General features: G+C 39.0%; 1 protein-coding gene across 3 annotated transcripts; it reads right to left on the reverse strand.

Moving 5' to 3' along the window:
* Positions 1–576: 576 nt before the first annotated feature.
* Positions 577–11,622, reverse strand: mettl4 (methyltransferase 4, N6-adenosine). 3 transcript variants are annotated; one of them, XM_057825026.1, is made up of 9 exons: positions 11,078–11,463; positions 10,897–10,962; positions 10,466–10,826; positions 10,336–10,405; positions 10,094–10,268; positions 9,931–10,031; positions 9,767–9,867; positions 4,979–5,139; positions 577–1,526 (listed from the first exon to the last, which is right to left on the reverse strand). In XM_057825026.1, exons 1-8 carry the CDS (start codon positions 11,309–11,311, stop codon positions 4,988–4,990), a joined length of 1,260 nt encoding a protein of 419 aa, XP_057681009.1. In that variant the 5' UTR covers positions 11,312–11,463; the 3' UTR covers positions 577–1,526; positions 4,979–4,987. The 3 variants fall into 3 exon arrangements, with proteins under 3 accessions (XP_057681009.1, XP_057681010.1, XP_057681008.1); XM_057825027.1 differs by lacking the exon at positions 577–1,526 and adding an exon at positions 11,470–11,622 and having other exon boundaries at positions 4,934–5,139; positions 11,078–11,301; XM_057825025.1 differs by lacking the exon at positions 577–1,526 and having other exon boundaries at positions 4,934–5,139.
* Positions 11,623–12,024: the final 402 nt, after the last annotated feature.

Genomic DNA, 12,024 nt, shown 5'->3' on the forward strand with positions numbered 1-12,024 from the left:
AGAAACACATGAAATATTGCCATTGATTTAAAAATTTATAATATTTAGTAGATGCTTTGACCTGATGTTTTCAGCGCGCAATGGACGCTCAGGGAGATGACGTAGATTGTCACTGTCACTCGACAAATACTGCCGGGTTACTGCAATTCCTTCTACGTGGCGAGACGTCCAACACATGCGCTCATTGGTTAAAAGCGGCGAGTACTTACATTTGTGTTTTTATTGAGTGTTTTATTACCCTATCATTGCCTCAAAATACTTTTTGCATGTGTTTCCCTCTCATACTTTTAAGCATTGTGTTTTCTTGTGGTAGCTTTAAAGCAGATTGTTGATCTGTTCACCACATTCGTCACGCAGCATATTTAAACCACCCTTATTTGATACATGTATTACTAAATATTTTCTTAAGGTATCTTTAGTATGTTCTGTCTGTATGCATCTAAACAAAAAAACCTAGAGTAAAAGCGGTTGTACTTTGGATGTCAAATTCGCCTCTTATAGGACGTTTTGCATGTGTAGCTCGTCTCGTCTCATCCTGTCTTTCCTGTTCATTTAGCTTTTTCTGCTCGTTTTGTGAAATATCGACCGTGCTGTCAAGCTCATTAATGTTGTTCTCAGGTTTAAATTGAAAGGGTTGAACAGATAACATGTTTATGTTGCTTCAAATTATTTTAACTCATAATAGCGTTATCTTTTAAGAACTAGAGGTCTTTCTATCCCTGGATCCCTTTAAGATTGTGTTAAGGCTGAATATTCATCACACCAATATGCATCTTTTCTAACGACACAGATATGTGCTGTCCCTTTTCCAAACATTTCATCAAAGTGTGCAGCACAGTGTTGAATCAGAATTACATGAGCACGCACTCTTGAAAAATACATTTTAAAAACTCTTTGCTTTGATTGTGCACCGAATGAATCCTCGGAGAGCGTGCGGAAGTTTCTTTGAAGCCGTTGATACCTCCCCACTCAGAAAACAGCACGTCAAACGGTCCGATGACGCCACAGTGCCTTGAATTGATCATTTTAATGTTTTATAACACTTTAGCCTCCCTCAAGGAGGAAGAAAAAAGGGAATGAAAATGAACTCTCATTTTTTCCGAAGGTTGGCAGATTCAGTTGACTTTACCGTTAACTTTTGACACAGGCTAGCCAAAGTCTTTTGAGAAGTTGGATGTGTTTTCATCTCTTTATCTAATCGCTAATTGTGTTTTGTGAGTCTTTGTGTGGTTCACCTCCAGGCAATTACATATTTAATGAGACAATTGATTGAACGGTGGGTCAATTAGCAGCCCCGGGATGTGGGCTGAGCTGTTGCTTTTAGCGCTTCCCATCCACATAGTGCGGTAGCGCTACCATTACATGGACTAACTCACTCATGTCAATGTGTCATCATGAAAAGTCTGAGGGAAAATCAAACATCACCTAAAAGGCGAGCCGTTGGGAAGCTGGTGGAGGGTGGAAGATGGGGAGGGCGGTGCTTCATCTTCCTCTGGCGCCGGGAAAATGACCGCGCTGACATCATCCTGAAATGTAAAAAGCCTTTTAAAGGAGCAACAAAAAGGAGTCACGAGTAGAAAGAAAGAAAAAATGAAATGTCAGTTCACTCCAAAATTGCGTGCGAACGCGTAGGGATGAAGTCATTGAAGACAAAATGCCATAGAAAAGCAATGAATGGAGGAATATAATGAATTTAAATATGCCCCCTAGTGGATAACACAAGCATAAAAGATTACATCAGTATCGTCGACATTTTGAACAAAAAGAATATATATATGCATATGTAGAGACTAGCGAGAGAAAGAGAGTAGTTCCATATGATCGGGTAGCCGATAATATCGGCTGATAAAAGCATTTTAAAATTATATCGAATAATACCAACATCGGTTTTTCATAATTGGTTTTGGCCCAATATGCATGTTGCCTTCAAAGTGAATGTACAGTGCTGGTCAAAAGTATTGGCACCCCTGTAATTCTGTGAGATAATGCTCAATTTCTCCCAGAAAATGATCGTAATTACAAATGCTTTGGTAGTAATACCTTCATTTATTTTGCACAAAAAAGAGAATGAAAAAAAAATTAAATCATTATTAATTTAGACAAAACTGCAAAAATGGGCCGGACAAAAGTATCGGCACCCTCAGCCTAATACTTGGTAGCACAACCTTTAGACAACTGCGAACAACCGCTTCCGGTATCAATCAATGAGTTTCTTACAATGCTCTGCTGGAATTTTAGACCAATTTTTCTTTGGCCAACTGTTCCAGGTCTCTGAGATTTGAAAGGTGCCTTCTCCAAACTGCCATTTTCAGATCTCTCCACAAGTGTTCTATGGGATTCAGGTCTGGCCTCATTGCTGGCCACTTTAGACATCTCCAGTGCTTTCTGTCAAACCATTTTCTAGTGCTTTTTGAAGTGTGTTGTGGGTCATTGTCCTACCCGGAACACCAATGACCTCTGCCAGCTTTCTAACACTGAGCCCTACATTATGCTGAAAATGTTGTTGGTAGTCTTCAGACTTCATAATGCCATGCACACAGTCAAGCAGTCCAGTGCCAGAGGCAGCAAAACATCAGGGAACCACCGCCATGTTTGACTGTGGGAATCGTGTTCTTTTCTTTGAAGGCCTTGTTTTTTTTTCCTGTAAACTCTATGTTGATGCCTTTTCCCAAAAAGCTCTACTTTTGTCTCATCTGACCAGAGAACATTCTTCCAAAACGTTTTTGGCTTTCTCAAGTAACTTTTGGCGAACTCCAGCCATGCTTTTTTATGTCTCTGGGTCAGAAGTGGGGTCTTCCTGGGTATCCTACCATAGAGTCCCTTTTCATTCAGACGCTGACGGATAGTACGGGTTGACACTGTTGTACTCTCGGATTGCAGGACAGCTTGAACTTGTTTGGATGTTAGTCGAGGTTCTTTATCAACCATATGCACAATCTTTGGTTGAAATCTCTCTTCAACTTTTCTTTTCCGTCCACATCTAGGCAGGTTAGCCACAGTGCCATGGGCTAGGCAGGTTAGCCACAGTGCCATGGGCTTTACACTTATTGATGTCTCTTCTGGATCATCCAAATGCTCTCTAGCGAACAGCAGACGGGCTTGGATGTATACTTTCTTCAGAAGGGGGACGCGTCTGGCAGTGCAGGATTTGAGTCCCTGGCGGCGCATTGCGTTACTGCCTTTGTTACTGTGGTCCCAGCTCTGTGTAGGTCATTCACTCGGTCCCCTCGTGTGGTTCTGTGATTTTTGCTCACCGTTCTTGTTTTCATTTTGACAACACGGGGTGAGATCTTGCTTGGAGCCTCAGATCGAGGGGGCTTATCAGTGGTCTTGTATGTCTTCCATTTTCTAATATTTGCTCCCACAGTTGGTTTCTTTACACCAAGCGTTTTACCTATTGCAGATTCAGTCTTCCCAGCCTGGCGCAGGTCTACAATTTTGTCTCTGGTGTTCTTCGACAGCTCTTTGGTCTTGGCCATAGTGGAGTTAGAAGTGTGAGTGACTGAGGTTGTGGACAGGTGTCTTTTATACCGATAATGAGTTAAAACAGGTGCCATTAATACTGGTAAGGAGTGGACCCTCGTTAGACCTCGTAGAAGAAGTTAGACCTCTTTGACACCCAGAAATCTTGCTTGTTTGTAGGTGACCAAATACTTATTTTCCACTCTTAATTTGGAAATAAATTCTTTAAACATCAAACAATGTGATTTTCTGTTTTTTTTTCCCACATTCTGTCTCTCATGGTTGAGGTTTACCCATGTTGACAATTACAGGCCTCTCTAATCTTTTCAATTGGAGAACTTGCACAATTGGTGGTTGACTAAATAGTTATTTGCATCACTGTACATTCAGGTTACAAGCTACGCAATCTGCTGTAACACAACTATTATTATTATTATTATTACCATAAATCAAGAGATTTAAGACCTGACTGAAAGGAATTATTTCGATTTGTCAAACGTTTCCTATTAAAAGTGCTACTACATTCATTCATTCATTTTCCATCCCACTTTTCCGCACGAGGGTCGCGGGGGTGCTGGAGCCTATCCCAGCTAACTCCGGACAGTAGGCGGGGTAAAACTAAATTTATAACATTACAAGATGAAATGTACTGCATTAAAATGCGGACTTTATCACGTTAAATTATGAAACTTACCACAGTATCAGAAATTTATCAAGTTAATACGTGAACATTTTCGCATCGAAAAGTAAAATTCACTGCACAATAACGTTAATCACTGAAGTGAAAAATGATTTTTCTGTTACAGAAATACATGTCTATAGTCATGCACTTCAACTGATGTAAATTGCGTTATTGTATCGAAATAAATATATTGTATCATGTTTAATCGGGGAGTGAATTGTGTCATAATTGGAGTGAATCACATTTAAGTGCATGTTGACTGGAAGGATTTACTTTGTATCGCCTGGCTTATACAAAATATACACCTCAAATAGAATCGCATTAGTCACAGAGATGTACATTCATTTCCGAGTGAGAATCAAAGGAAGTACGTATTCAAAGAATCAAATAAAGTAGCTTTAGTTCTCATTTGTAGTAGAATGTCTGTCATGCCTTGAATATTCCTCATAAAAATGCTTCTCACTGGAGTAGGAACATGGACAATACAGCGGCATCCTTCATAAGCAGCCTGCCTCTCCACCTTCAAATATTTTTTCCATCAACGCAGTCTTTGGCCGCCGTCCGACTGTTTGCGTCACAGCGGAGGTTTTTGACCTTCATCCACTTATGGGGACAATAGACTGCGATGAATAGGGAAAGTGAAGGAGATAAACACTTGTTGTGGGTCTTGGAAATATTACCATGAACCGAAATTCATGACAAATACTTGCAGTGCGTTGTAGTTCAAATAAAAAATGATTGAGTCTAAAAAAGGGAAACAAACAGCAGAGAACATTTGGAGAACTTTTATTCTATAAAATAAATGTCGTGTTTCACTTGCGAGTCCTCACTCACTTCTTCCAGTCATGCGTGTTGGCTAGCGGGCGTTAGCGTGAAGTAGCTGCTGTGTTGAAAGCGGAGGACCTCGTTGCCCCAGCTGGTCCAACCCGGTTGGAGGCTTCGGGCGAACAGCTCCAGGCATTTGGCGTCCCCTTTGATGTACGGCTTCAACACCTCTGTGGAGGAGACGTGCGTCATCAGTGGATGGCCGCATGGGATTAGGGAACTTCAGCAGTGTCTGTTCATTACTTTATTTATTTTTTGCTATACTGTACATTCCAAATGAAAGAATGGACTGTGTTCTTTCACCATGAAAAAAAGTATAAATCTACCTTTTTTGTTCTTTTGTAATTAGCAGTACAACAAAGATTGGTTTTGTCAAAATGCAGCCATTTTTCCAAGAAATTTCAAGAGGATTCACTAACTGAAAATGGGGCATGGCTGCCATCTGCTGGCAATTGTGCATGAGTAAAACTGTTTTCAAGCTTGAAAATAACATTGAAGCAGCATCAGACCCTCACCTACGTTTGCTGTTAATTCATGGGCTGCCATTGGCGGTAACAGACGTCAATTATATTTTAACTGTGAGGGCGGCAGTAACAGAATAATAATAAACATAAATAATCAAATTATAATATAATAATTATGATAAACAAATGATATGTAAAATTAATTTCAAAACATTTCCTTTTTTGGAATAAATAAAACTAATTCGATCATGTTTCATTTCTTTCCCTAGGCAAAAAAAAAAATTTAACATTTTTTTAAAGTTTGAAAATGATCATGCATCCATTTCCTTTTAAATTATATGATTAGAAACTTAGTTAACACTATTTGACAGTGGGTTCATAAGACTGTCATCAGAGCGTCATAATTATGACATGACACTGTCATGAGCATTAATGAATCCTTATGAGAGATGTCATTAAGTGTCATTGGCCAAATTACGCTACTTTTGAATGGATGCAAAAGATGCGGACTAGACTGCACTTAAATGGAGTTAGTGACGTAATATGCCGGATGACACTTAATGACATCTGTCATAAGCATTCATTAATGCTCATGACAGTGTCATTTTATAAATATGACGGTCTTACGACAGCCTTATGAACCCACTGTCAAATAAAGTGTTACTGAAGTTAGAAATTTTAAAACATTACAACATTAGAAAATGATGTTTCAAACTTAATCAACGATTACACTCATCAATGGTAGTTAATAAAGATGTCCCGATCGATCGGGATGCCGATCGATCAGGCCGATCACGTTATTTTGAAAGTATCGGAATCGGCAAAAAAAATTCGAACATGCCTTTTTTAAAAAATATATATATATATATATATATACATATTATTATTTTTTTTTTTATTATTAAATCGTTTTCAAATTGTATTCAACGTTACAGACAAAATGTCTTACACTCATCCAGAGTCTTTAGTTTTGGCTTAAAGTAGGGCTATCAAAGTTATCGCGTTAATGGCGGTATTTAATTTTTTAAAAATTAATCACGTTAAAATATTTAACGCAATTAACGCGTGCGCTGCACGACCCACTCACGCATTGTCACGTTCAATCAATGGCGCCGTTTTACTTATATATATATATATATATATATATATATATATAAAGGTAAAAGGCAGCGTAATATGAGTAGAGTGAATTTTGGCAGCCTTTGGAGCCTTTTTTTAATTGGCTAAACCCTTAAAATCCCTCTCTCAACAATTAGAAATATCGTGGGAAGCAACGTGGGGAAGAAAGGAAGTAGTTGATCTTTTTCTTAACACCCTATGTTATTTCCCAACGCAGAGAAGATATATCAATTGGTGCCACTATGCACAGTCATGGTTGCACTTCCCATCATGCATTTGGGCAGAACAGTTAAATGGCTACAGTATCATTTACTGAAAGCTCAACAAATACACTAGATGGCAATATTTAGTCACAATATACAAAGTCACATTTATCCTTTAAGAATTACAAGTCTTTCTATCCGTGGATCCCTCTCACAGAAAGAATGTTAATAATGTAAATACCATCTTGAGGATTTATTGCCATAATAAACAAATACAGTACTTATGTACTGTATGTTGAATGTATATATTCGTCCGAGTTTTATTCATTTTTTTCTTAATGCATTGCTAAAATGATGATCGGGAAATATCGGGATCGGCAGATACTCAAACTAAAACGATCGGGATCGTATCGGGAGCAAAAAAACATGATATTACAAACATTAACGACCTTAGTAGTTAACGCTTAGTGTTTAATTGACAAGTACTGTACATATTTTCACATTTTTGGTCCCTCTTTGGCCTTAATTTTACTCCAGATTTCTTGAATTCCTACTCATTTTTAATCAACCCCTAAGCCTGGCATCACAACTCAGGCGTTCACACAACTATTACTCCACCCCCACCTGATACATTTCACAGCATCGTTTCTGGCGCTGACCTTGAGCCTCTCAGATGACAATCGCACCTTCCCCGCCAGTACACAATGAGCAAATACACACACGAAAAGCCACAGAATTGCCATTTCAACTTGTCATATACTTTCAAAAAGGGGTCCGAAAGTATTATTCATGTTTGTCTGAGGTTTGACCATCTGCCGAAACGCTACGTCGTGCCTGTAACTGAGAATTTCCCCCTCGACATCCCCAATGGTGCACAAAGACGTCACTGACAGGAACCCCCTTATGACAGTGGGTGGAGCCTGTTTTAGGCCATAAAAAAAAGTGACACTCCCTCCCGGATATTGTGCAAACGCGCCCCCCAGTGGCAACGGGAGGCTTGAAAAGTGACGTCAAGAGGAATCGCAACGGGTCGATCCATTTCCTGGCGAGGCCGTGACATCATTGCTTTAGCGGCGGCTAATAGCTAGCGAATCGATACGCGTTAGCTCACGTTATCAAGATGACAATCAGCATGTAAAACAATCCTAATCTACGTTCATATCAGAAGCGCATCAGGATCAATAGCTAAATGGAGCAACATTTTTTTTTTTCATCCTTTGTTTCTTTTGCTGTACACGACACACTATAAATCGCATTCCCACGAGAGGAAATGAAATGACGTCAAGTCTCTCCTCTTTCAGACCTTGGCTAGGAGTTGGACATACAGTATATGTATTTGCGTCATAAAGGTGCACAACGGCAGGTAGGGCAAAAATTCCTGTGGGAATATGTTCATTTTTCAAATAGTTAGTCAAAGTCAAGATAAAAAACCAACAGAAAGTTATATCTGTTAGTATATCTCATTAATATGATCTGGTTTAACAACAATAACAATAGTTTGTGTATTAAATTTCACAGTTGATGTGAAAATGAACATAATTGACTCATTTGTGACGTAAAGAAATTGCATATTCAAACTTTTTCAATGTATAAATGTGAAATTAATCAATTTTATTTTACAAAAGAACTTGAATTGGTCAATTTTACCGGCGAGATAAGAAGAGGGTATCACAAATCTATTAGTGGAGCATCACACAAGCATATATTGTGGGCTCAATAATGCTGTTAGAGTGCCCTCTAGTGTTTGACGAAGCTGAAAACAATTACTTTGGAGGCTAAAAATTCCCCTGCTGGTCTTGTTTACGGTAGTTATTTTTACTAACAAAAACGTGCTTTCTTGCTTCTTCTACTGGCATTTTTTGTTGTGAAATTTAACACATTAAAATTAAAATGTATCACTTTTAACTAGTGTTGCACCGATACCATTTTTTGGTTCCTGAAACAGATTCTGTTATCAGCTAATAAGTTGTTTTTTGTTTTTTTTTTGTTGGTAAAATTCTTTTTTTTTTTTTTTTTTTTTTTTTTTTTTTAAAAGTAATTTTAAATATCTACATACTCACTTGAATGTAAAGTACAGGGTGTCCATAAAGTCTCTTTACTATTTCAAAAATTTATTAAAAATGCAATTGATTAGATATTTTATTCAGATTTGTTCTATTGTATTCAGTTTTTTTTTAACGTATTTTAATACACTTCTACATGGGCACCATTAGTTGCAAGGAGCACATCAAGAAGTCCAGGGGAGTGATATCTGGTGAACGTGGCGGCCAAGGAATTGGACCATCCCTTCCAATCCATCAGTCTGGAAATGACTTCTTTCTATGGGGCTATGTTAACGATATCGTGTATCGAACAAAGATTAAGGGACATTACTGACCTTAAGCGAAGGATTACTGATGCCATTGCCACAATTGATGAGGCTATGCTACAGCGACATGGCAAGAAATCGAGTACCGTCTTGATGTGCTTCGTGCAACTAATGGTGCCCATGTAGAAGTTTATTAAAAGAGGTAAAAAAAAAAAAAAATTCAATAAACGCTGAATACAATAGAAAAAATATCTGAATAAAATATGTAATCAATTGCATTTTTAATATTATTTTAAATGGTAAAGAGACTTTATGGACACCCTGTAATTCCATTATGGCTTGGTCAGACATGGCTTGAATCATTGGCTCCCAATAATGGCGATACATGTCCAATCCATTTGAAGTCGGAAGGTGGCAGCGCATGGACGTTTGTTCATGAGCCGCCATCCCTAGTCTACGACTGATAAACTCTTAGAGAGTGCAACAATCGCTCCTTATATTTAAAGTGGTGTGCATAGCTGGCGGCCATCTTTGCTCAAAGAACAAATAAACTTCTATCTCAATTAACGCTGTACTTTCTTGACACCGGTTATTAATTTCCTATCATTTAGTACCATCTTAGAGTATCAACAGCTTAAAAGAATTGAAAAATCCAGCTGAGGATAGGTTAAATGGAAAAAAAAAAATCAAAGTGCACATTTACCTGCAAGTGACGGTTTGTGGGAGTGGATCGTTGAGGGCACGCTAACAATCAGCCGTTGATCTTGCACAGGAGCGACGTCACCAACACACATTTCTGAGGGACTGATTCAAAAATCATCGAATTTATGCGTTATTTTATTACATTTATGGCACAAATAAAGTCACCTGGTCTGAGCGTCGCTGCGATATCGGCCCAGGACCATCACCTCGTATGGCTTTTTGTGCGGCGAATCCAGCGGGAACACAAAATGGCCATCTGTGGTAATCTACAGGAGGAATGGGGAATACATCAAAACGTGAGCTAAAATTTTAGATGTTAAGCACCTACCTTAACCCAGAACCACTGGGCCACAGGCTCCACCCCCCAATGCGGGTAGAGTTCATCACGGACGAAGCGCAAGTGGCTTGGCCGGTTGGTCACCCAGGTGACTACTAAACTGTCAGGGGACGCCAAGTTGGGTATGGGGAGTCTTTTCAGTTGTGATGATGGCAAAGAATTGTACCTAAAAAAAGATCACTGATGAAATTAACTTTTTTTCTTTCGCAGAAGATTTTGTGCACAAAGCATACCTGCGACTTCTCTTTACAGACTTGTTCTCCCACGGCGGATCCAAAACGATGACATCAAACTTGCGTCCACCTACATGAACAAGCACTATTTATCATTTTCTTCATTTTGTGGACTTTTGTTTCAACTCACATTGAAGAAGCGGCTGCATCCGGGAGAAATCTGAGAGTAGAAACGCCGCGCGTGGTGGGATGACGTACTCTTCCCCCATCAACATCGTCAACGCCGCATGCTCTGCCGGGTTCTCCGTCACGCAGGAGAACAAGTCCAGATGGGACATGCTGTCTGTGTCATTGTTGAGGAACTGGATGGAGCTCTCCTGGTTCTCATCCTCCACCAAAGGGAGTTCTTTGGCCATGTCGCACAAGCTGGCCAGGTTGCACTCATGGCATGGAGGGATGTCATTTACTGCATCCAGACCTCCTTGAAGGTATCCTAGATGTGTAGCAGACTCCACCAGGGATTTGGTTCCTTCCAGAATAACACATCGGACCTACATGGACACAAACGTGGTACATTTTGATGCTGTCATTAATTCTTCCAGCAGATTTATCCCAGCTTACCTTCTCGTGAAATGCCATGGAATCGATCTCCCCATGGTTGAGTTCAATTTGCTTGCGCTTTCGCTTCTGAAAGTAACATTCAATGTCAATAAATGAAACATCAACATTATTCTCTAAGCAAAGGTTCTTCTCGACTTTGATTCAGTCATTGAAATTTGCGTATTTAAAATTCAAAAGTTACCTTTGGTGGCCTTTCTACATTCTGCGAAACGTCCAGGTTTTTATTATCAGGATTATTATTATTTTTACTCTGAATGCCGTAGCTCTTCAAAATCCGGAAGTACTGCTTTTTAAAACGTCCCACCATTTCCGACTGAAGTTCGCTTCGACGTCGAAAACAGCTCGTGTATCCCTGGTCGATGAGCGAGCACGCGTCCAACAGCCACCCGTGTGTGTCTTCAATCACTAGTGACATTGTACAAATAATACATGGACATAAACAGCGAATTTGGTCTTAAAATTACTGTTTTACGAGAGTTAGCTTCAGCTCAAGCTGGTTTTCATTAGTCTCGAATTTAGATTTGGGGTGGTGCATTCGAAGATACTCGGAAATGGAATAATCCAGAACCATACCCTCGTGTTTCTGAATGCTACTCAATAAACGCACTGATTTATCTACGTTTTTTACATATACTTATTGCTAATTAACTCTCTTGTAGTGTTTGTTTGTCTCTTTTTCTGTTTACCTTTCACTAAATCGAAACTTTTCCTAACTAGTAGTTATTTCAATTTTTGCTAACGCAGCATTAGAAGCGAGTAAGCTGATTGGCTTGTTCTTTACTTTCACTTTGGGAATACGGAAGTAAACGGTGACGTTAGTTTTAACCATTTAACGCCCCAAAAAAATCACGATCGAGTGAAACTTTCGTCAACTTCAAATTTCAAAGACATTTGGTTAAAATAAGTATTTTTTTTGTTATCAGGCGTTCGTACGCGGTAGCAGAAAATACTTGAGTATTTGTTCTTGTAGTACTCCACTATTTTAGATTGCCTATTTTTCGTGTGCCCCCTTTAGTGTTACCATTTTCTATAATAAAATAATAAGTCGTATATTTACAGTTTAGAAATCCCGAAACTTTGTTGGATTTTGATACAGCTTTTGTTCAAGGGTACCTAATGTTATGTCCT

This window comes from Corythoichthys intestinalis, chromosome 20, assembly GCF_030265065.1.
Source record: "Corythoichthys intestinalis isolate RoL2023-P3 chromosome 20, ASM3026506v1, whole genome shotgun sequence".
NCBI classification, from domain to species: Eukaryota; Metazoa; Chordata; class Actinopteri; order Syngnathiformes; family Syngnathidae; genus Corythoichthys; species Corythoichthys intestinalis.